This window comes from Penicillium chrysogenum (genome assembly GCF_028827035.1).
Source record: "Penicillium chrysogenum strain IBT 35668 chromosome Unknown utg000002l_segment0_segment0, whole genome shotgun sequence".
Classification (NCBI taxonomy): Eukaryota; Fungi; Ascomycota; class Eurotiomycetes; order Eurotiales; family Aspergillaceae; genus Penicillium; species Penicillium chrysogenum.
Genome location: NW_026622750.1, coordinates 1974981 through 1998911, shown reverse-complemented (window position 1 = coordinate 1998911; position 23931 = coordinate 1974981). Strand labels below are relative to the sequence as shown.

Genomic DNA, 23931 nt, shown 5'->3' with positions numbered 1-23931 from the left:
CTAAAGATTTGCCCTGTGAACGTCATCACCGACCTCTTTCGGCAACACCGTCTCAACAAACCTCTCCTCCGACACCAGCAACTGCTCAGGGAACCACGAAAGATCCGCACTGACAGACTCACTCAGCGAGGCATCCCGCGCGAGCAACATAGTCGCCATCGCCTTACCACCAAGCCAAGCCTGAACCATTCCCTCCCCACCGAACGCAGCACAAACCCACTCAGCTCCTTCAGACCCATTCTCAGACCGGCCTGTCACAGCTCCAGGCAACCGTCCTACCCAGGGGAATCCATCCGAGCTGAACGCCATATTACCAGTCCACATCGCCTGCACCGGGTCACCTTGCACGCAGCCCCAGTCTTTGGCTCCGAAGATGGCACGCAAAGCCCCAGACAAGTGGATATCAATGTAAAGACTAAGATCAGAGTCCGTTGCGATACCCAGGTCTGCTAGACCGCCGGCTTCGCTCTGCGCAAAGCCCCCGCCGAGCATCATCTGTCCGCCGGGCAGCTGGGTCATGTAGTCGAACCCGCGGTCGTAGTTGAAGAGCCAGGAATGATGCGCTCCTTGGTTGGGGAACCTGTCGCCAGGGGTTTGTGCTGACATCTGCCCGCGCACGGGGAAGATCCGGCCCCGGAAGCCGGGTACCAGGTGGCTGACATGGGCATTGGTGCAGTGGATAACGTGTCGGGCGGTGATAGTGCCTCTGTTTGTCTCGGCCTTGTATCTTGGGCCGTTGGAGGAAGTGGCGTCGTGGATAGCGGTCACGGCGGTGTTTTCCTCGACCCGGAAGTCATCCGGGAAGTCTGCAAGGAGACGTTTGAGGACGCCGGTGACGAATTTGTAAGGCCAAAGGGCGCCTGCAGGGCCGGTTATGACGCCGCGGGCACGTGTCAAACGGAACTCCTAGAAAGAATATTAAAAAATCCGCGCTTTGGGTGGTAACGATAGGATATCACCGTACCCTCGGGATAGCATCTCCCTCGTAAGACGTCCATTCAGCAGCTTCCTCCGGCATCCCCTCCTTGAAACGGTGCATCCGCTCCAACGCTGCCTTCCAAGCCTCATCGCCGAAGTAAACGCTCAGGAACTGGACCTTGCGTGCTTGCGTCTCTGTAGTGATGCCAAGCTCCTCTGCGACGGCGAGCACCTCCTTCAGATGTGCCAATCGGAAGCGGATAAGCTTACGCGCGGCGTCCACGCCAAAGATATCGGCGAACTCGGCGTACTCGTCGGCTGTCTCCAGGATGTGACCGCCATTGCGGCCCGTTGCACCGCTGCAGACTGTGCGAGCCTCAAGCATGACCACGGATGGATGGGAGGTAGAAGAGGGCTTTGAAACGCGGTTCTGGAGCAAGGTTCGTGCAATAGCTGATCCGGTAATACCAGAGCCGATGATAACAACATCGGCTTCTTTGGGCAGAGGCTTTGCAACTCCCTGGCTGAAGTTGTGTGGTCCCAGGGTCCAGAACGAGGAGGTCGTCGAACTCTGGGGAACACCGGGGTCAGAGTGGATGCGATTGAGAGCTTGCTGTCTAGCAGAGGCTGAGACCGAAGGGTCAGTTAGGATATCTGTAGCAAAGGGCATTGTCGTTGAAATGTCAGAGCCACAGTGCAGGGTAGAATGTTGGTTTGGTTGAAAGGAAGTCAAAGAAGAGAGGTGTGTGGTGGAGTATAAGTAGTAAGGGGCAAGAGTAGTAGATGATAAAACACTTCGAGTCTTACGCGAGGTCTTGTAGATACGTGAGAGCGAAAAATAAATAAAACTAAACTGAACTGAACTGAAATATAAACACGAGGCTGAAGTAGTCAGGCGCAATATCAGATCTCGAATCAGAAGTGGCCTGTTGGACTTACCTATAGCAACCTTGGAAGTTTCAAGGTTGACTACAAGCTCATCTTATTCAAAGGTTTTCATTTCCGTGGATACCACCTGGACACCTGCATATGCCCCATCCGATAGAGTTCAGAGATAACGTGCGGGTCCACCTTCCTGTTTGGGATTTAGAGATTGCGGGGATTTTTAGAACACACCTGAAGGGCCATTTGGCCATAAGGATCATAGGCAGACTATGCAACGGTAGTGAAGGGAGCACACGTGAAGGATCCCTGTTCTTTTTCTTGTTCACGTGTTCGATTTTTCCCAAGCTTATCATCTCACTGCCTCACCCTCCATTATCTAAATGCCCTATAGTTAGCTACCGTCTGTACATCCGATAGACCCCCACTCTACGTTTGCGCCCACGGCTTGTACCGCGGCATTCCAGGAACAAGGTATGCCAAGCCCATCAAAAATAATCCTCACATTGTTTCGGCCAGAAATGGGGTCTTAGGAAGCGGTGGGGTTCTTCTAGTATATTTTGCATTGGGGCTAGGCCTGGTCCGTACAACCGGTGTTTGTGTGTATGTGTCTCGACGTTGTCTGCTGTGAGAGGGTGGTGATCTAGAACGATATGGACTACCTGACCGGTTTCCATGGGGTAACAAGTTCAAAAATGTGGTAACCAGGTCAATATAATCGATAAACTACCTAGGTAAAGTTGAGGATGGAGAGGGGTTGGATAACCACGGCAGATAGAGGGGTTGCATTGCCGGTTAACTAGTTGGAAGTTACCATAGCCGCCATTCACACCAGGACTTTATTTTCCAGTATATGACAGGGATACCCTGCAAGAACAAAAGTAATGACAATGAAGTGACGTTAGTATTCAACTTATTCAACTACGTTTCACTCTACACCCCAAGTGCTATCGCGGATTCCTTCCGACTCCAAGCTATCCCAAAACGGCGGGTCGACACACACTTGATCACCAAGCCCAAGTGGGGAGTTAAGACAAGTGGGCAAAGCGGAAGTTTCCACATCTTCTAGTAGACAAGTTCCGCTGTTCCGAGCAAGAAAAGGACATAAATTCTACATAAAGAGGAGGACGGTCACCAACGTAAAACCACATTTATCCCATCCCCAAATGGCATCCAAAGCACCCCCGAGCAACTGGCAAGACCTCGTTGCTGCCAAACACCATGAATGCGAGCAGAAGATCCCCCGAGACTGGCTTCTGAGCTCAGACCAACTGGTGCTCGCAGACGAAAACCCCCGTCTACTAGATATTGATATTCCTCGTCGCAGTGGTCTACTCTCTGAGGTCGAATTGGACCTGACGGAAAACTATACCGCGAATCAGTTATTGGTCAAGTTAGCGTCGGGGCAGGTCAGTTCACTGGCTGTTACAACAGCGTTTTGTAAGAGGGCCGCTATTGCGCAGCAGGTTGTGAGTACAACATATCCCTGACAGCACAAAAGAGCAATAACCTTAATACATGTTTTGTATAGACCTCATGTCTCACGGAGACATTCTTTCCCCAGGCACTGGAGCGTGCTAAACACTTGGATGAGTACCTCCAGCGGGAAGGAAAGCCCATTGGACCCCTCCATGGTCTACCGATCAGCATAAAAGACAGTTTCTGTGTCGATGGTGTGCAAACAACAATAGGATATGTCGCATTTCTCGAGAACGAACCCGCGAAGACGAACTCAGCACTAGTGAATATGCTACTGCAGCTTGGCGCGGTGTTATACGTGAAGACCAACATCCCACAGACAATGATGGTAAAAATACCGAATGGCTCGTAGATATGCCCAGGGCGTGAAGCTAACAACCACCCAGACAGCAGACTCGGAGAATAACATCTTCGGCCGCACCCGCAATCCACACAACACAACCCTAACAGCGGGCGGATCCAGCGGCGGCGAGGGCGCACTGGTAGCATTCCGCGGCTCGATTCTGGGCGTGGGGACCGACATCGCCGGTTCGATTCGCATCCCCGCGCTATGCTGTGGCGTGTACGGCTTCAAGCCAACAACCAACCGTATCCCCTTCGGCGGACAGATCTCCGGCGTCGATGAAGGGATCCCAACCCTTGTTCCAACCGCTGGTCCGCTGGCACATAGTATCGCCGATCTCAAGCTGCTGATGAGTTCTGTCGTCGCCGACGGCCAGGCGTGGAAGTATGACTCTAGTGCCGTCGCGGTCCCGTGGCAAAATATCCCGTCGGGTAGCGACGCCAGCGAAAGCTTGACTATCGGCGTGCTTGCTGAAGATGAGCATTTCCCGCTCCACCCGCCTGTAAAGAGGGCTCTGGATCGGGCGGTTGAGGCGTTGGCGCGAGCAGGACATCGTATCGTCCGCGTCAATGGTGACGATGAAGCACAGAGTGTGGCATATGCGTCGCGTCTTGCCTTCCAGTATTTTGTCTATGGCCCGCACAAGGATCATCTTGCGGCTAGTGGCGAGCCCGCTGTGACTTCGGTTGCTAAAGCTGCAGAGCCGATGTTCTCTGGCCCGTACCCTGTCCAGCAAGGACTAGGACCATTTGAGACTATCCAGGCGTTGCATGTGGCCCGCCAGCGGGTTCATGATGTCTGGAGGCAGACATGGGTGGACCAGAAGCTCGATGTGATTCTGGCTCCTGGGGCTCAAAATACAGCCGTGGGCCATGATACATATGGATGGCCTCCTTACACTGTGATATGGAACTTGTTGGATGTAAGTATCTTTTTGTCTCGTTCTGCTGTTTTCGCCTTGGCTGTTTGGCGTATAGACTAACTTCTGCCAATCCAGTACCCTGCATGCATTATTCCATTTGGAAGAGCGTCCAAAGAGCTCGACCCCGAGCCTATGGCAACAGGTGGTGATATGCAGCCGGACTGTCAGTGAGCCTGTCTCTTGTATCGAATAGATTGCTAACAGATACCAGATCACCCCGATGAGGTGGACGGCGCCCCATGTGCTATCCAGATCATCACGCCACGCTTCCAAGATGAGAAGTGCCTGTGGGCGGCAGATATCATTGACCGGGCATTGGCCGTGTATGACAAGGAATAATAGGATGTTGGTATGTGTCCACGCCGAAGGTTGGCCGGATCGCTACGCTCAGGTATTCAGGTATGCCATTCAGGATCGTACATGTTCAGTGACTAGGAAATATCATTTGACGCCGTATGCTGTTTTGCAAGAAAGTAAATTCGAAAGGTAGAATACATATGTGAAACCGGTCCTATCCCGTTTGATATCTTAAAGGTGTGTGAAAGGACAAAGTTTTGGGGCTTGAAAGAGAAACAGAACAAGAACTATGGACTCGGACTATCATCGTACCGTGGTCCGCCGTCATTACCACCGTACCCAGCACCAGGCGTAGCAGCCATTCCACCCATCGCCGGAGTTGGCGCATCGAACGCCGCAGGGGTTGGAGCGCCACCGGGAGTGGGCGCACTGAAAGCTCCACCAGGGGTGGGCGCACTTTCGGGCCACCCGCCAGGAGTTGGTGCGCCAGGGGTCGGAGCAGCGTATGCGCCGGGTGTGGGGGCGGAGTAGTTTCCACCAGGAGTCGGGGCATCGTCGAAATCACGCTGGTCTCTGCCGGCAGCCATGCTGTTCCAGCCGGGAGTGCGACTGCCTGTGTTTGCACCCGCGTTCCAGCCGGGAGTGCGGGATCCAGAGGCGAAGGCATCGAAACCGGAGCTTGAGTCGTACGGTGTCTTGGATCCCGAGGTCCAGGACGGGGTTCGGCTGCCAACTCCTCCATATGCGGTACGGTTCCCTTCGTAGGGGTTTGCGGTACGGGAGCCATCGTTCTTCCAGGCCGGTGTACGGCTGCCACTCAAGCCACCCCAAGCAGGAGCTATGTTATGATTAGCATTTTTGTCAACTTCATAAGAGTAGTGTACTTACTTCTCGCAGAAGCGCTGTTCCAAGCGGGGGTTCTGGACGAATCGGCGGCGGCGATCGGAGTTCTGCCACCGGCCCAACCATCTCTCCCAGGACCGCCTGAAGTGTATGGAGTTCGCCCTCCAGGGCCACCTCCTCCTCGTCCACGGCCCATGGAGAGGGGCTGTTTGGAAACAGGACTACGGAAAAGTTAGAAAGGCCGTGCATCAAACAAAGTAGGGGAAGAACATACTCTTTAGGTGTCAGAATGTCACGCGGAACGTGTACGGGCTTGTTAGATGTGTAGAGTTCAACTTGAGCGGAGTTATCGTCGGCGTCGCGGACAATACCGACGAGACCCTTATAACGACCCTTGCGGATAGTCACAGTCTTTCCGATAAGGTGATCGCGGCCGCGACGAGGAGGTGGCATTGCAGCACCACCTCCAGGGGTTTGCATCGCCAGGGCAGGGTTCATCTTGGTGAGATCGGGTCCAGTGGGCCGACCACCTCTTGCTGACACGGTAACGACATTCGTTGTCCGCACCACAGAGATACCCGCGTTCTCGGCTTGGGCCTTATTATGCAAGAAAAGGAACGAACGGTGGATATGGCGGATTACTCCACTGCGCTGCTCTCCGTAGACCTCGCGAACGGTATCACCGCTTCGAATCTCTGCGCCATTGCGATCAGTAGCCACGGCATCGCGACGGGGGTAATCTTGTTTGCGATTTGCGTAGGAAGAATGTTGCGGATAGAACCATTCTGGTCCACCACACGCAGGGACTCCCGGTCCACTTTAATGACACAAGCAACAGTGGCAGCATCAAGCTGGACGAGATCGTGAACATCATAGATGCCAAGTTGTCCATCGGCAGCCATCTCAGCAGATAGTCGAAGATCCTTGCTGAAAATTGTGATCTCCTGCATACTCATATCACTGAGCAGAGTGACGGTGTCATCCTTGACCTGCACGACCATGCCCAGTTCATTCTGGTATCGACTGCCGCCGATAACCTTGACGTGATCACCTTCCCTAAATCGTTTACGGAGAGTCCGAACAGGCGCGTCAATTGTCTGGCCGGCGAGCTCGCCCTCGGTGACTTGCAATGAAACAATGTCACCTCGAGTTGACACTGTGCGACCAATAAGACCCTGCTGTTCACCCCGGTAAACCTCCACTGGATCACCCGGTTGGTATGACTCTTCAGCGGTGGAGTTCTTCAGGGTCTCGGCCAGCGATGCCAGATCCAAATTGGCAGTTCCATCTTCTCCTCCACGCGCAAACATTGTAACCTCCTCTAGCCGGGGGTTAACATTTTTGGCATTCAAGTGCTGGACACGCATATCCTTGATGAGGAACCCATCCACGTAGTTCTCGTTCAAGTAGTTCCATGATTTCCCGCCTAGACCAGAAGTAGACGAGAGATATTTTGCGTGCTTCTTTTTCGCCTCTGTCTCACTGAATAAACGCTGGGGAGGGCGGACGGTGTTCACAGCACCGCGTTTGCGCTTAGCATCGGCAGCAGGGGCGCCAAAAGCATCGTCATTCAGGCCATAGTCCAGTCGAGGAACAAGTCTCACAGTAACATTCAATCCGTTCGTTTCGACCTCCTCAATCTGGGCCAAATCGCCCATGTATTTGCCACGCTTGATGCGAATCCAGCCACCGGGCAAAAGCTCTTCCGATTTGTGGACGCGAAGAAGATCTGGCATCTCCTTCACTGGAACGAGGGTCAGCTTCTGGGATGGGTAGTAGAAGTTGATGCCGTCCAAGCCTTCGGTGACATCGGCCTGCCTGCGCGCTTCACAGTAGAACCAGCCCTGCATAATGTTTCCGCGCTCAAAAGCCGAGATAATTCGAATGGGGTTGCGGGAGCCAGGTGGACGCTCTTCGATCCGTTTCTGGATGGAATATACGACCTCCTTCTCCTTGCCAGGCTTGCAGCGCCCACCCCAAATGCTGGGGTCTTCCACACTAGGAAGTAGGAGTCGCTTCGGGATTACAAGGGAATCTGTTGCGGCAGCACGGTTGCGTCCATATCGTTCCTTGAGCATCTGGGCTTGCTTCTCTGCGTCCATGCTGGCGTCGATCTCGCGCTGGCGATCCAGCTGTCGATGGCGGCGGTCGTCTGTTTCGGTGCCTTGTGGTAGCGCATCAAGATCATCCGGGTGTGTTTCCATGCCATATTCGGCGAGCTCATCTTCCTCATCATCGGCCTCGTCCTCCTCCTCATCGACACCAGCCTCGTCTTCGATGAAAGGATTGGCAACGCGCTTCACTCGCTTTTGTGGACGAGCCTAAAAGAGAAACCATGCGTTAACAACTATGCATTACCAGGTCCCACGGAGAACATACCACATCCTCTTCCTCGTCTTCGTCTTCGTCCTCCTCATCCTCCTCGTCTTCGTCCACTTCATTCTCGATCTCTTCGTCATTTTCGACATCCTTGGCGTCATCATCCTCATTTGCATCTGTTTCGCGAGGGTACTTCACATCATCCTCCACATCAGCGCCATCGCCACCTGAGTCTTCTTTCTTGGTTGGCTGTTCCACGCTCATCCGTTAGTGTTTGTTCATCGAGGTTTGACAGGAGTCTCTGGACCGACCTTAGCTCTGGGCTCCTCGGCATCAGACTCTTCTTGGGGAGCAGGGTTGAAGTCATCCTCGTCGTCCTCGGACCCGAAGTCTTGGTTGAGAAAGTTTGACATTTTGACAGGTAGTGCCTTAACGCGCTATTGCAATGATCTGGTCGCGCCACCTTCGGCACGTCGTAATTTGGACTTAAGATGTAGTGATATCTCTACCAATCACAAGGAGGATCAGCAACTGGACAGACAAAGATAAATGCGAGAAGCAAGACGGACCGTATCCAAGGAAACCGCGCTACAACTTGCGGGTTGGGGCACAAGGCGTAGCTAACAGGATGCGAACTGCCCGGGTATTTCCGATGAATGGTCAGTTCCAAGTAGCGTCAGGTCAAATGAAGCTGATCCAGACGGGAGAAAAGCGAATGGAAAGTTAAGAGGGAGCACCGCAGACAGTCGAGCTCTGCGGGCAATCACCGAGTTCCGCGACCGCCTACAAAGAACACGGACCGGAAGAGATCTCAGATTTGTTAGAAGATGAAATAACAACAACACAACGCAGGCGCAGATTATAGCTCTGCTAAGGGATAATTTGAGAAAGGACAAATGAGAACTAAAGTGTGGGAGGAGGTCGAGTTGCCCAGAGGCATAATCCTTGCGTAAGTGGTCGTTGTGGCGCGCCGTACTTGGCCTTTGAGCCTGGCGTTTCTCACCTTTGCCCTTCGAGCTAAAGAGTAGAGAGAACATACATCAATACTCTCTGAGAATCAACAGAGGAACCCAAATCCAAGCCTTGTCAGGCATACAAGCTCATGTAGGTTTACTTGGGATCAGGACAAACTATAATGTCCTTACAATTATACCACTGCGAACGAATGCCCCGATCAATAAATATTCTTGCGTTTGGACACAGAGAGGGCGAAAAAAGAAAAGGAAAGGAAAGGAAAAAAGCCATGAAGGATCACAAATACATATACATCCAAAACAGTCGGGTCAGTGATCAAAATCAGTCGTTGTATTGCTTGGCTTCGAGTATACTCGGATATTTGATACCTTGGCCCTCTTCGACCTACTTAGAATCATCCCGGACATCCGAACTTAAGTCTTTCAAAATAAAGTCCATCTTGACAATCGAACAGCACTGAATGTGCCAATGTCGCTGTTCACACAGCCCCCAGGAATCCCAAATTCCAGTCTGTTATTCAGCGCTTCAGTTTTGGCTGAAGTGAGGGAGCGCAGTTGACCCATCTGCTGAGCTCTTTCACAGCTTGGCTCCTTCTGATCATATCACGATAATTCAGAATAATCGACCAATACAATCTTGGAAACCCTTGACAGCTCGAATCCCATCAAAGATGAGAATAAAAGAGTGAGATCGAAAGAAGTCCGGTGCTGAACATGGAAACTTAGGCCCAAGCATAGTTGGCTCGTCTGAACAAACAAGGGATTTCGGGACATGGAGACTTCAAGCTCCTGCTGAGCCATTTCCCTTTTCTTTGGTGGATTCTTTGAATCTTGCTTTTCGTTGTCGGTCGTAATTAATGGTTCTTCAAATGTTCTTACCAACGCAATGGCCAGCGAATACCGCAAACTATGGAGACACCGAGAGTTGATTTATGAATCAGAATCAGTTATATGCAGCAAATATCCAAAAAGGCGGCGATGTCCACCGTAAATCGCGAAATGTACAAAAAGGCCAATGTGATGTTATCGTACAAGGCAGATCGTAGCAAAAAAGAGAAGTCGTCACAGACGAGAGGATATCTAGTCAAAAGCAGCAAAAGAAAATGAATCAAAATGGGTATGGTCTACCGTCGCAGTCGAAAACACCCCAAAAAAAAAAGCTTTATAGCTTCATGCCAAACATGCCGTGGACACGCAAACTCTGGCGCATACTTAGATCGAGCATAATCTCCTCACTGCCACCGGGAATAGCATAGGCACGCACATCACGGTACAGTCTCTCGATCTTACCTCCCTGGCCGCCGCGACTGTAACTCAAACCACCGAAGATCTGACTAGCCTCGCGAGCGCAGAACTCGAAGCATTGCGTAGACTGCGCCTTCAATCCAGCGATGGCACCGCCAAGCTTCAGCATAGCCTCGGTATCCTCCATGGACTGGCACTGGAAGATGATGTTCTCGAGCCAGTTGTAGGTGGCCTCGATCTGGCGTGCCATATGGGCGAGTTTCATGCGAATAACTGGGTGGTCAATGAGGCGCTTGCCGAAGGTCTTGCGCTTGTGCGCGTATTTCATAGACTCCTCGTAGCAGACACGGGAGAAGCGCACGCACTGAATCACGATGCCGATGCGCTCGTGGTTGAAGTTGGTCATGATAACCTTGAAGCCCTGGTTTTCCTTGCCGATTAGGTTCTCCACAGGCACCTTGACATCCTCAAAGGTGACGTAGGTCGTGCCGCTGGACCACACACCCTGGCAGTCCATGCGGCGGGTGCTGACGCCGCCGGCTTCGCGCTCGATGAGCAGCACGCTGAGACCGTTCATGCCGTCCTTGCCGGTGCGCACAGCGGTCGTGAAGTAATCGGAGTAAATACCGTTGGTGATCCACTTCTTCTCGCCATTGACGATGTAATGCTTGCCGTCCTCGGTGAGCTTAGCCTCGCAACCCAAGTTTGCGACGTCACTACCCGCATCGGGCTCGGTGATGGCGAGGCAGATACGCTTGTCGCCGGCCAAGATACCCGGCAGGATTCGGTCAACCAGCGGCTTCTTGCCGAACTTGACCAATGGCGGACAGCCAATTCCGTAGCCACCAATCAGACTCCACACCAGACCACCGCTGCCGGCACGCGATAGCTCGTCGGTCAGCAGCATCTCGTGGAACAAATCCCACCGGTCTGGTGACACAGACTTCACGCGGTGCGGGGTGTGCTTCTCGGGGAAGTGGACACCCAGCAGGCCGGCTAGGTAGCCTCGCTCTCCCATCTGTTTGTAAATGTGAGCGGGCACTTCCTTGGCCTCGTCCCATTCGGTCACATATGGCTCGATCTCGGACTCGACCCATTGGCGAACCTCGTCTCGCAGTGCAGCGTGGGACTCATTAAAGTAGGGGGATGCATACTATGAACGACATATAGATTAGCCTCTGTGCAACCGCAAGTCCCGCAGATCTATGGCAGATAAGAAAAGCAAAAGCTTATCAGAACTTACACCTTGGTACCATGAGGGATCGGCGAAGGGGATCAACTCTCCATAAGGGTCTTGGGGCGCTCCGGTGGCAGGTGGTGTCACGGAAGACGAAGAGGCGGTGGACTTCGGCTCGGGGGCAGCCTTTTTCGGGGCTGGCGCTGGGGTAGGTGGCGCCGGTGCCGCCTTCTTCGTATCCAACGAACCGATCTGCAGCTGACCCTTGTATTTCTTCAAAATGCCCTCGTTGTGGTACTTCCAGAACTGTTTTGAAGCATCCTTTCCGGCAACTCGCTGGAGAACTAGATACAACCTGTTAATATGGATTTATCGGGCGTAACGGATGCTCTCGGGTCAGCGTACTCTTCTTTCCGCCTGTTCAAAAAAAAAAGTGTTAACATGTGATCCCCATGCTTATCTGCACGCATGACTTCGCTTACCAGGGTGCTCTTCTTGAAACTTGGAAACATCGTAGACATCTTCGTCAATGATAATCCAGGGACTGTCACCCTTGCTATGGGAGGCGACGTCCTCTTTGCTAAATGTCTTTGCCATGGTGGCGACGGCGGAGGAGAGTGAGGGATGAAGGGGAAAAGGCGTACAACAAGATTTATATCGAGGTCAAGGAATAGTTGGGAGAAAGAAGAAAATTTCAAGTCCGGGGAAGCTGGGGAATATATGTATGGGGCAAGAAACAATTTCCGCTAAGTTCGGGCGATATTCCAAGTCTGGACATGAAGATGCACCAAAAGGGGCCTCGGAGCATGATACCAGTTCACATGCTCCCACACAAAGCAGACCTTGGGACCTTACTTTGTAGCAGTCATTGGTTGTTGATCATTTCGGTCATCGCCGTTGACAGACAGTTTATTGGCTCGTGCTGCGTCATAATGGAAATGCCGAGGCATAACAGCCCTGCGCTGCCCAGTGCAGTAGATTCCTGAGTCAGCAACGACGTCGGCCCCGTGGCATGTGAACATGTGAAGATGAGTATCGGCCGGTTTGCAATTGGATTATGTCGCTATGATTCTGACAATATATCTCGATGTAGCTATATATACTCAATGTAACACTTATATATATCTACAATAATAGGTACTTTGTACAATTAAGTCTGGTTCGTGGCTGCGAACTAGTACCTCTGGCATGTGCAAGTTCTACTCCCGAAACCCATTGCAAGCCGGCCTAACCGGCATGTTCAAATCATGGCGACCCTACTGTGGTCCTTCTGACCAAGTGTATAGAGTACACAAGAATGAAGGGGCAATTTAAAAGTAACATAGGAATTTCCATATCAATCACAGTGACGGAAAGCTATACTAGCCCTCCAAATAGATCACGTCGGCGTAGACAGCCTGATTAGTCTAGTAATACATCCAGCATCAAGATTCTATGCCGCAACAACATCTACTGCTCTTCACCATCTGACTCGTAGGAGAACTCGTCGGGGACAGGTGCGTCCTCCACGCCTTCTTCGTCCTCATCCACAGCCGTCAGAACACCGGCACCAGCCGCAGCACCTGAGGTAGCAGCGGATAGAGCAGCCCGAGCATCAGCCCGTTGAGGAGTCTGCAAAGCAGCGGTTCCGATGGCAGCCTGCAGGCGGTCTTGGAGGGTCTCGGTCGCAGGAGGTGCTTGGCGAGCCTCTTTGCTAGCCTTCAATTCAATTACCTCGCGAGGCTCATCGGGCTGCTTGTCCAAAACGACGACAACACCGCCAGTGGGCTGCAATTTTGTTAGCATTGAATTCATTGGGACGAACAGAAATGAACATACCCTCTTAACCGGCTCGTACCGGGGGTCGGGGAAAGTGAGGTACTTGAGCTGGGCTGGAAGTACCCTTGACAGGTTGTCCAGCTCGTACCCAACCTTCTCCCGCTCTGCTTTCTTCTTCTGTACCTCTGCAGCACCCTTCTCTGTCTCCTTGCCTTCTTCTCCCTCCTCCTTAGGGGCTTCGTCTGTCTCCATTGCGTCCAGCTGATCAGCAGCCTTGGGTGTGGTAGGCGCTTGGTCAATATCCATGCTCTCACGGCGTGCTTGCTTCTCCCGACGCTGCGCGCGACGCTTTGCCTGGGCAGTGGTAGAAAGAACAGCAGTCTTCACCTTCTCTGGGGCCTCCTCGGCCTTCACTTGTTGCTCAGGGGGTAGTCAAAGAGACTAGGGCGGGTGTTGCTGTGGAACTTGAAGTGTGGGACTTCGAGCTTCTGGTCGACACCGATCACGGATGTTGGGGTGAAGCTAAGCGACAAGAAGTGTGTGAGAGGGAACCAGTACCAGTACTGCACGAAAACCGCAACACCGACGATACCGGGCATGTTGAGGTTACCCGTCTGCGTCTGCAAGCTGATAGTGCAGTTCCGGCCACCAGCATCAATGATACCGAGAGCAATGGCACAACCGAACTTAGCCATAGCGTCCTCGTGACGGTCACCAAGCATCTTCATCATGGCCTTGCGGAGGCTGGTAACACGGGGGTTCATGGCCTCGTTCTGCTGGACGAGAACCATGGCAAGAGAGATCAAAGCACCCTGACGAACAAAGTCGGTGGAGTCCTTAAGCATAGGCTCGAGGAGGTCGATGGCTTCGTCCAAGCCAGTACCGGCGCAGGAGATACCGAGCGCCATGGCGGCACCGTATCGGACGTGAGGGTTGTATGATTCAGAAAGCAGCTCGACCATGCGAGGAACACTCTGGTGCTTGCGGAACAAGATGAATCCCAAGCTGAGCACTGCAACTCGGCGAACATCGTCGTTCACATCACTGACAGCGACGTGCAGGAGCTTGCGGACTGCCTTGTTGCTGCCGGTGCCACAGTAAGCCAGGGCAATGGTCATAATACCACCGTAGCGCAGAGTTGGGTCGGGGTCACCGAGAAGACCGTTGATGAGCTCGTCGGCAGCTTCCTGGCGTCCGAACATGATCAAAGCCATACCCATGGCCAGACCACGAACAATCTTTTCGTGCTGCGTGTCGTGTGCGTACTGGATCATATCCTCGAGAGCCTTCATATTGCCGGTGCCAAGCATGATGAGACCCATGGCGAGACCGACGGCCTCACCATTTAGAGCAGAATCAGTGTAAAGGACACTCCGCAGGTCTTCGTAAATGCCTTCGTCCCCTGTCGCCATGCCTGCAACACCGAGACCAAGGGCACCACCATGCTGAACAACCTCCTCCGTGGCCTTCTTAAAGTGGTCGCGAATGATGTCGACCGCCATACCACCGTGGTTCGCGTAGATGAGACCGAAGGCGTAAAGGGAGCCACCCTGGCTGTATACAGATCCTGAGCCTCCAACTCCGGCGATGTGCTCGCGGGGCAGGTAGGGCTGCAGAAGCTTTTGACCCTGGCTGAGGTTGCCGCGGTGGATACAGCCCAACGCAGCAGTGGCTGTGAACTTGGACCAATTCACGGCCTTGCCGAGCCACTCTAGGTTGTCACGGAAGAACTTGTCGTGAGTGGTTCCCGCATGCATGAAGGCGTTTGAAAGTGTCACCGCAGTGTGGAAGATAGAATTGCGAGCCTCAAGGCTGTCACGAACCTTGTTCAGAATTGCGATGTCGGCCTTGTTGTTCCGGTATAAGAATTCCAGATTCAACTGGATGGTCTTGATTCCATCGAGAATCAAGAGAATGTTCTTGAATGCAGTCACCGCATCATCTGGTAGATCTGAACGTTTACCCGAGGATCGGGAGGAGCTTCCCTGGTCTTCGAGTAATGCGTCAGACTCTCTTGGCTCGTTGTTCTCGTCATTGTTCTCTTTCTCCGTCTCGTCTTCGGGAACAAGCTCAGCAATCTCTTGTCGAACCTTCTGGAGGAACTCTTGGGTGCTATTGTCGTAAAGGTCGAAGGAAATTTGATAGGCAACGGCGAGGGATCGCGCATCTCCCTTCTCAACCAGCTGACGAAGAATAGCAGAGGCCATCGAGTGTTCATTAAGATAGACAACGCACTTGGCGATCGAGAAGAAGTCGGGTGCCGGGATTTCATTAAGAAGTTCCAAAATTAGTTTAAGGATCTAGAAAGTTAAGCCATGGTTAGCCGACTCGGGGGACTTGTGTAGGAATATTTGGAAACACGAACCTCGCTGCGGAAGGCTCGTTCTTGGACAATGCCCATGCAGATATCCAAAACATATTCCATGAGCTCCTCGCTGCCACGGGAGTCGCCCTCCTCCTGCTTCTCGTCGCTACTGGCACGGAGGATGGCCATACGGAGCACATCCAGACTCTTTGCCTCGATGGCGATTCCAATGACTTGACGGTATCGCTTTTGTCGGAAGCATGCTTCAAACAGTCGCTCAATGACAGCCTGCAATTGACCCTGGACACCGCGCTTCAAGACAAGAGAGCTCTCCTCGTGCTGAACGGTAGTGTCATCGCCACCAGGGTGTGCGGCGTCCACGCCGGGAACCTCCGCGCGAGAAAGCAACGATTTCGAGGGCAGTGCGGATTTGGAGAAAGGTGTGATAGGAGAAGTGAGGCTGGCGGATGTGCTGCTTGCACCGTCGCCCGATGCTGGGAATGCAGTGTTCAAATTCGCTGGTTGGTCACCCGCAGCAGGCCGTTGGGCGGCAGATAGAGAGACGAAGGTATCGACGCATTTCGCTACATGAAGAAACACGTTAGTATCAGTATCAGAGAGAGCCAATGGTGCTGATCTTCTTCAACATACCGATAATGGTCTCCTCATATTCGCCGCCGTTTTCCAACTTGAACAGCTTCCCAGCGCCTAGAGCAAGAACCATGCTCTCGTTATATTCCTGCAGGTGATAATATACCTTTGATGCGACTAGTGCCGCAAGGCCGCGTTCCGGAAATGATTCATCTTCGTAGAGAGCCTCACTAGGTGGATAGTCAGCAGAGGCCTAGAAGCCGGTCGGACTCGGGAGAAATGACGCAACAATCGAGATGAAGCTCATTCTCACAAGCCTAGTCAAAAGGGACTCACATTTCAGGGACAGCGTTTACAACCTCTGTCCAGAGATGATCGATCTGAGAATCTAATGTTTTCAAAGCAAAGACCTTGAGCTCTGGGTCAGGCTCGGAGAGGAAGCCAACCAAACCGGCGGCCGATATGAGTCCGACCATCTTTATTGAGAAACGATTCGCGTCACGATTCGCTGGACGGAATTTAACAAATGATAAGTGTTCTGTTGCTGTTGTGATGAAGCAACGTCAATCGGGAGAGAGCTTGAACCAGCGAATCAGCCCCAGCGCAGAACAAGGTGTCAAGGGAGGATGAGTCACCCCGAATGATGACAATATGGCAAGAAAGACAAAAGTTGATTAAATGAAAGAGACGAAATGGATGAAGTGCACGTACAAATGGAAGCTGGGAGCAGTTGTCAGAAGCTTTGCTGGCGCGAGAGCAACGTCAACGCCTGAGCGGAGCTGACTGTACATGAAAGATCACGTGGATGGCGCCCAGTCAGCTGCGAGCGGCCCCAGTCCGCGGTAAACAGGTCACCGTCACTTGGCGAATGCTCCTTCTTTCTGATCGCGTGATGATTTCAAGAGTTAATTAATCTTGGTTTGAAAATACTAAATACTCTTCCCACCCAGGACTGCCGCGACGAAGCTTCAACTCTTCCTCTGGTTGGAACTGGCCATCCACGCTTCGTTTCCCTATCATGTCGACGCTTCTTCAACAATCCTTTCGTGGTAAGAAGCTGCCACCAGTACCGGCTGGAGCTTCTATGTACCACCATGACCCTCTTTTATATGTTGAGCGTCAGACAAAACACATACAGCGCAATCTCCAGGTCCTGATCGATGCTCAAAGCGAAGGCCTTCTCTCTGTTCTCGCCGCGCCTCAAGCAGATGATATCTCAACGGGGACTTTGACTCCAGCATTGTCATCTAATGCAAGTCAATCACAGTCCCTTTCCACGGTGCCCACTAGGCAGCCCGCGCCCAAGAAAATTGGGCTTCGGGCTGCCCGGGAGGGCATATTTCAATCAATATATGATCTACTGAAGTTGCGAGAAGAAGAACGAGAGATTCTCATTTCTCAGACAAACGAAAGGGACAATGCGCTGCATGATATCCAAAGCTTCCTCTCGAGACGAAATGGTCTAGAAGACGCTATTACTACTATACATGGAGATGAGGAGAGCCGACGTTCAAAGCAACTAGAAGAAGAGGCTCAGAACCTCGAGACTGACATTCATGAATTGGAGACCAGGCTGTATGAGATGAAAGCTAAACATCGACATCTTGTGAAGGAAATATCAGACGTTAACAACTCGGTCGATGCCAAACTTTCATCTTATACTGAATCTTTGTCTTTACTCGACTCCGACATCCGAAACTATCTCCGTGACCCTCCAATCCAACCGTTACCGCAAATCTCAGGCGAATCCACCTTTCACTCTTTGAACCCCAAACGTCGCACACTCGACATGGCCCAGGAGCATTGGAACACCGAACAAGCCAGTCTGCGCAGTAGGCAACAGAAAGTGGATGCGGAAATACTGGCACTGGAAGAAGGAGGCGGAGTATGGAAACAAGCGGTGTCCGACGTCACCGGCTTTGAGAAGCGCTTACAAGCCAACATGCGGCATTATGTTGAAATGACCACATCAACGACCGAGTCAGAAGGATCCACACCGACAGGTTACAAAGACGGACTCGTGAAGAGTATTTTGGATGACTTGGAGAGAACCATTCACCGGATCGAATCACATTTGGAGCTCGCCGAAAATAAGGGCTGGAAGCTATTAGTTTGCTGCATTGCAGCCGAGCTAGAGGCCCTGCGGGAAGCAAGGGGCTTGCTTCTTCCCGCCTTCGGCCTGCCGGTGCATGAGGAGGATGCACCCTTGGATTCTACTTCTCCCAAAGAGTCTCCTCCGATAGAACACGGCTTGAAGGAGGGACATGAGGACACTCATGCGGGTCAGCTGGAAAATGACGACCCTGAACCTCCAGCCGATCTGCTCAAGGATGCAGATCCCCATAATTCTGATGCCAGATCGGAAGATGATGATGAACCAGATCCGTCATGGCTGACCTGATCAGGCCTTTAATATATAGTACATATGTTTTTAAATGAATGATAATCCACCTCTGCATGGTCTTCATGACATCTTCCAGCCAAGCGGTAATATCATATTTTCGCTAGATAAACATATCTGAAATCTATTGTTGTTCTATCGTGTAAATTTGATCGATATATCTCTCGCTAAATAGCTACCCACACTTGACTCTGGAGGCGATGTTCAGGTTGTGCCCGATGGTTGGCCCTGCGAATTATTGGGGTGGGCGGACCACCGAAACCTGCCGCACCTTCGACCTCTTCCTATAACAACAGCGAACTGTAAGCGATGCATTTCAAAACAAAGAAATATGAAATGAATTAGACCCGGCCATGGATCTTCCATCAGCAAGCTTCTCTTTTTACCTCCCATCTATTTACGATGGCAACAAGCTCGAATGTCGCATTTATCTCCCGCCCGCGCTCCAAAATATAGAATCAGCAACAACGTGGCCCAGCCGCGGTGCTATCGTCGCACATCCATACGCAACTCTGGGAGGATGCTACGATGATCCAGTCGTCAGTTTCATTGGGAGCGAACTTCTACAAGCCGGCTGCACAGTGGGGACCTTCAACTTTCGGTATAATCATCCATTGCTAACAGTCCGCCATGACCATCAAGTTGCTAACGAATGATATACAGTGGAGCTGGCGGCTCCGAAGGACGCACAAGCTGGACTGCAAAGCCCGAGCTTGGTGATTATGTTTCGTTCTACGGATTCATGTTGCAATATCTGCACTTCCTCAAGCTCGCGTTGGCCCCGAGTGAGCAAGTAGACTCCTCAAAGCCTCGTAAAGCCACAGACGGAGCCAAAAGTAGCCCTGATATCCGCCTTATCCTTGGTGGCTATTCATATGGGTCTTTGATTGCCTCACATGCACCGACCCTGGATACTATGCTCGACCTTTTCCAATCCGCTCGAGCGACAACCTCTACAAACAAAGCAACACCAATACACGAGATTAGGAGCATAGCAAAACGTATAGTCGCATCGTCCCTGGAGCAACTTCGAGTGAGTCACAGTCTGGCCGACGCCCCAGACCTCCGTGCATTGACAACATCCATCTCCTATCTCCTCGTGTGCCCGCTATTACCCCCGATTAGCCAATTCCTAACGGTGTTTTCGACCTTATCGCTGAACGTGAAAACGGAGACCCCTAAAGGACCGCACATCCCCTGCCCGCGTCCAGCAGACCAGCAAAGCACGCACCATACCCTGGCCCTGTTTGGGGACCAGGATAACTTTACATCTGCTGAGAAACTGCGGAAGTGGTCAGATGAGATGGTGCACATGCCATGCAGTCAGTTCCAGTTTCGGATGATTGACAGCGCGGGCCACTTCTGGCGCGAGAACGGGGTCGAAGTGCAGGCAAGACATGCGCTGAAGGAGTGGCTCTGTCAGATATGAAATCTTCTGCTTTTAGTTATTTGGCTGTCCAATCATATTCAATACTCCCCATGTATGCATGTAATGTAGCGACACAACCTGGAAGGATGACATAGGAAGGCAAGAATCACTCCTGGAGGACTCACATGCAAAAGGCATGTGAAGAAGCCACCGGTAGGCTCCGTGGGGTTGATGCCCAATTATTTTGGAACACCGTATTCCAATGGTCGCAAGACAAAAAGGAAAAAAGAAAATTTGTGGCATTACTATTGTAAAGAGATTGAGGAACTCCGAGAAAACATAAGGTATCTCTCAGTGTACGCAAATATTATATGCTTCCCCAGGTCCGGGATGGGGTACATGACCGTGGGGTTGAAATCATGGGGAAAATATCAAGTCTTCTGATAGTCTTCTGATATTATCCGCCACAGGGACAAAAATAAACTAAAATATTATAAATCCAATATCTTCTGCCCAGGTGGAATAATAGAACAATAGAGTGATAGTGCAGTCATACAAAGGGAGAATGGTCAGCCCAAGGGCCTGAAGAAACTGGCTACCATTGGCCCTCGTGACGTCTATTAGGTCACCGCCAAACTTGACTTGAATCTGTGGGATCTCTACTTTTACCACTCATTTACTTCTTTCTTTTTTTATATCATATTAGTCTTATTAACCAGTTAACAGATCTCCGCGTTTCAGACCCCGGCTGGATGGCTTGCTTCCCCAATGCACAGGCCTGCCATGTCGGTGTTGGGCGACCCCACAATAGCTCAGTGCCAGCATGGGCGCAAACACCCCCAAGAACACCCTTTATCTCAACCCTCACCTCCACGGTCGCTCCGGAAAACGGTCTCCATCCCAGCTGTATCATCACTCGTGAAAGATTCGTGGAATTGGGCCGGTGACACTCTGCATACCTACCGTGATGGTCTCTCCAAGGAACAACGGAAACAAAGGGCGGACATCGAGGACCGCAAACAAATCCTATACATGAAAATAAAGAAGGTAAGAACATGCAGTGTACCTGGAGCAGGCGATCGCATATGCAGAGTTACCCCTTTCTAACTGTTAGGCTGCATGCAGGCTGTGTCGTACGAGGAGTGGCGGAGTTGCGCCAGTGAACTGGATGAACTAGAGAACAACAATGCCTGGAAGCAGACTTTCGAGTGCACCGAATACGATCCTCGTTTGGTACAAGATCGCTTGCGACAGTTGGAAGATGCTCGTATCAGCTGTGATGTGAGCCGGATGCTGTTTTTGGTGCGTACTGCGCTGAGTCGGGACCTGGCCCGCATGAGCAATGCCTCCCTCTATCGCCATTCGCATATCGGCACCAAGGATTTGATTGACAGGTATATTACTACGGCTCTGGAGACCATCGCCACCCTGGTGGACCTGTCGGTGCATGATCGCTGCGATGGGCTCGAGCTGAAGTACATCCTGGACCAGCTGCTGGCAGCTCGACAGGCATTTGGTCGCAGTGCGCTCCTCTTCTCTGGTGGTGCCACTTTTGGAATGACCCATATCGGAGTTCTCAAGGCCCTCTATGAGGCAAATATGATCCCTCGAATTATCTCGGGTGCATCTGCTGGTAGCATTGTGTGCGCGGTTTTTTGCACGCGCACCGACGACGAGCTGCCGGGGCTTTTGGATACTTACGTACATGGCGATTTTGACGTCTTCAATGAGAAGGGCCAAGAGGAAAATATCCTACAGAAGATGGCTCGTTTTTTGAAGTTTGGATCATTTCTTGATATATCCCACTTGGCAAAGACTATCAGGAACTGGCTGGGAGATATGACATTCCAGGAAGCATATAACCGCACCCGCAGAATCCTGAACATCTGTGTGTCGAGTGCTGGCATGTATGAGCTTCCACGGCTGTTAAATTATATCTCCGCGCCGAATGTCTTGATATGGTCTGCTGTGTAAGTTCCCTTTTTCACCCTTTCAACACATTCCTAACTTATCTCAAGGGCGGTATCATGCTCTGTTCCCTTCGTCTTCAGGCCATTCACGTTGATGGCTAAAGATCCGTTGACGGGGGAACCGGTCCCGTGGAACGATCTTCACAAGCAGTATATTGATGGCTCCGTTGATGGAGATCTGCCTATGACACGGTTATCGGAGATGTTTAACGTGAATCATTTCATTGTGTCGCAGGTGAACCCCCATGTTGTGCCATTCCTTCCAAAGGAAACAGGCCCACAGAATGAGATTAACGACGGCCCTTCATTCATACCTCGGTGGATGAACACGATGACACACCTTGCCAAAGACGAAGTTCTGCATCGGATGAACGTCCTCTCGGAACTTGGAGTCTTCCCAACATCAATGACAAAGTTTGCCTCCATTGTGAACCAGAAATATCATGGAGACATCAACATATACCCGGAACTCATTTCCTCCAACTTCCCACGGCTCCTAGAGAACCCAACAACCGAGTTCATGCTTTCAGCATGCCTGAGTGGCGAGCGAGCGACATGGCCAAGACTAAGCCGTATCCGAAACCACTGTGCCATTGAACTGGCACTCGATAATGCCATTCGAAATATGCGGGCCCGGGTAGCCTTCAGTCCGAGCCAGGTTGATCTACGTATGCCAGCCCGTAGTCGTCACTCGATCGACTCGGCAGACAATAGTGGAAGGGGACGTTATCGCGACAGACGAAGAGGATCCCACAGCCATGAGTTGGAAAAGAGGCACTCGGCCGAGCAAGCGCGGCATCAGCCAGCCGGGGAACTGAGAAAGGCACGAAGCACCGTTTCACTGGAGAACCCTCCAGTCTCGCGGTCGAGCGACTCAATCCTCATGTCAACCCAAGCGAGGACCCACCGCCGTATGTCGTCAGTATCCTTCACCAACGGAGGAATATTCGACATCGGCTCAAGCAGCGACGACGAGCTCGAACGATCATACACGCTTCGTCCCAAACTAGCAGGGCACCGAGCGTCTTCGGACTCGTCCTCATTTGGTGGAGCACATAGGAGCCACGGACCCCATAGCCCCATCCGGTCCCGACGATCCTCATTCTCTTCTGGCGCGGCCTATACCCCTTCCGTTACAGCTCGTCGCAGTTCCCCAAAGCAGGCTTATGCGCCGTCGGGTCGCGATTTCTCCATGACCGTACCACCTTCGTCTCGCCATCTGCTCAGCATGACCCCAACACCAACAATCTATCCGAGCTCGCCTGACTCACTGACGCGGAAACAGCGGCACTGAAGAATATGCGATTAAGCTCGCCTGAAAAATAAAAACTGATTTCGTGGTCCCGTACAACATCGTACGATGTAGGACACTCGGACAGAATTTTGATACTTATCAACTCGGTGATTTTGTACACCTGCCGCCGAAGCATCCCTGACATCTCTTTGGCTCAGTTATATTCCGTCTCTTCTTCTATTACTGTCTGCGGATTGCTGGCATCATGAAGGGGTTGTTTGACATCCTCATACTAGACCGCCTTTTGGCTGTTACTCTTTGGGTTTCGGTTTTCGGTATATCAGATCTGCTGGATAAGCAGGTTTTTCTTTCGTTCCTTTTGCTTTTGCTATCTACAACACATGGCATGCATATGGCGGTTTTCTGTATATAGCGGGGAAAGTTTCCACGTATACGCCGTGGGGCGTTGAATCCCCAGATGGAAGGGAGTTCGGCTTTAGACTTTCAAGCGACTCGGCATATCTTAAGTTACTTAAGGATATATTGTTCTACGCCGTATCTACTCTGTACTCCTTATAACATACATTGAAGGATTAATACGAGGCTCCACCGTCAGCGCTAATAGCCCTGAACTGTTTCCCCCAGGTCCCGAGGAGTTGCCGCTGAGTGAGCTTAACAGCCACAAATGAATGCTTGGCGCCGTTGTACAGCCAACTAGAAAGAAGCTTGTGGAGGTCGGAGGCAAATCGATATCAGGAAACAATCGGCAGTCACCATTGGGTTATGGAATACGCGCGTTTTCTGTGTCCATGCCATCAATTGACAAGTACGGAGTACAATAATATCGATATGATAAAACTAACTACGAAACAGGCACATATTTTATCGTGATGTCTACTCCGTA

At 51.7% G+C, this 23931-nt stretch overlaps 8 protein-coding genes across 8 annotated transcripts; 4 read left to right on the top strand and 4 right to left on the bottom strand.

Moving 5' to 3' along the window:
• N7489_004302 (NAD(P)/FAD-dependent oxidoreductase) lies at positions 1 to 1588 on the bottom strand (the record flags this gene model as incomplete). The annotated part of the gene is made up of 2 exons (XM_056710054.1): positions 1 to 906; positions 965 to 1588. 2 exons carry the CDS (start codon positions 1586 to 1588, stop codon positions 1 to 3), a joined length of 1530 nt encoding a protein of 509 aa, XP_056568475.1.
• A 1378-nt stretch (positions 1589 to 2966) lies between these two features.
• On the top strand, positions 2967 to 4883 carry gmdB (general amidase GmdB; the record flags this gene model as incomplete). The annotated part of the gene is made up of 5 exons (XM_056710053.1): positions 2967 to 3269; positions 3332 to 3607; positions 3666 to 4544; positions 4620 to 4707; positions 4756 to 4883. 5 exons carry the CDS (start codon positions 2967 to 2969, stop codon positions 4881 to 4883), a joined length of 1674 nt encoding a protein of 557 aa, XP_056568474.1.
• A 245-nt stretch (positions 4884 to 5128) lies between these two features.
• Positions 5129 to 8416, bottom strand: spt5 (transcription elongation factor spt5; the record flags this gene model as incomplete). The annotated part of the gene is made up of 6 exons (XM_056710052.1): positions 5129 to 5679; positions 5730 to 5905; positions 5959 to 6424; positions 6466 to 8005; positions 8064 to 8252; positions 8315 to 8416. 6 exons carry the CDS (start codon positions 8414 to 8416, stop codon positions 5129 to 5131), a joined length of 3024 nt encoding a protein of 1007 aa, XP_056568473.1.
• Positions 8417 to 10139: 1723 nt separating this feature from the next.
• N7489_004299 (putative acyl-CoA dehydrogenase) lies at positions 10140 to 11996 on the bottom strand (the record flags this gene model as incomplete). The annotated part of the gene is made up of 4 exons (XM_056710051.1): positions 10140 to 11375; positions 11466 to 11743; positions 11805 to 11816; positions 11882 to 11996. 4 exons carry the CDS (start codon positions 11994 to 11996, stop codon positions 10140 to 10142), a joined length of 1641 nt encoding a protein of 546 aa, XP_056568472.1.
• Positions 11997 to 12848: 852 nt separating this feature from the next.
• On the bottom strand, positions 12849 to 16573 carry N7489_004298 (proteasome regulatory particle base subunit RPN2; the record flags this gene model as incomplete). The annotated part of the gene is made up of 6 exons (XM_056710050.1): positions 16390 to 16573; positions 16114 to 16283; positions 15523 to 16046; positions 13600 to 15457; positions 13218 to 13570; positions 12849 to 13166 (listed from the first exon to the last, which is right to left on the bottom strand). The coding sequence occupies exons 1-6, from the start codon at positions 16527 to 16529 to the stop codon at positions 12849 to 12851; spliced, it is 3363 nt and encodes a 1120-aa protein (XP_056568471.1). The 5' UTR covers positions 16530 to 16573.
• A 498-nt stretch (positions 16574 to 17071) lies between these two features.
• On the top strand, positions 17072 to 18454 carry N7489_004297 (uncharacterized protein; the record flags this gene model as incomplete). Its single annotated transcript, XM_056710049.1, has 1 exon — positions 17072 to 18454. The coding sequence occupies one exon, from the start codon at positions 17072 to 17074 to the stop codon at positions 18452 to 18454; it is 1383 nt and encodes a 460-aa protein (XP_056568470.1).
• Positions 18455 to 18807: 353 nt separating this feature from the next.
• N7489_004296 (uncharacterized protein) lies at positions 18808 to 19883 on the top strand (the record flags this gene model as incomplete). The annotated part of the gene is made up of 2 exons (XM_056710048.1): positions 18808 to 19055; positions 19118 to 19883. The coding sequence occupies 2 exons, from the start codon at positions 18808 to 18810 to the stop codon at positions 19881 to 19883; spliced, it is 1014 nt and encodes a 337-aa protein (XP_056568469.1).
• A 708-nt stretch (positions 19884 to 20591) lies between these two features.
• On the top strand, positions 20592 to 23087 carry N7489_004295 (putative Patatin family phospholipase; the record flags this gene model as incomplete). The annotated part of the gene is made up of 3 exons (XM_056710047.1): positions 20592 to 20870; positions 20949 to 21793; positions 21842 to 23087. 3 exons carry the CDS (start codon positions 20592 to 20594, stop codon positions 23085 to 23087), a joined length of 2370 nt encoding a protein of 789 aa, XP_056568468.1.
• Positions 23088 to 23931: the final 844 nt, after the last annotated feature.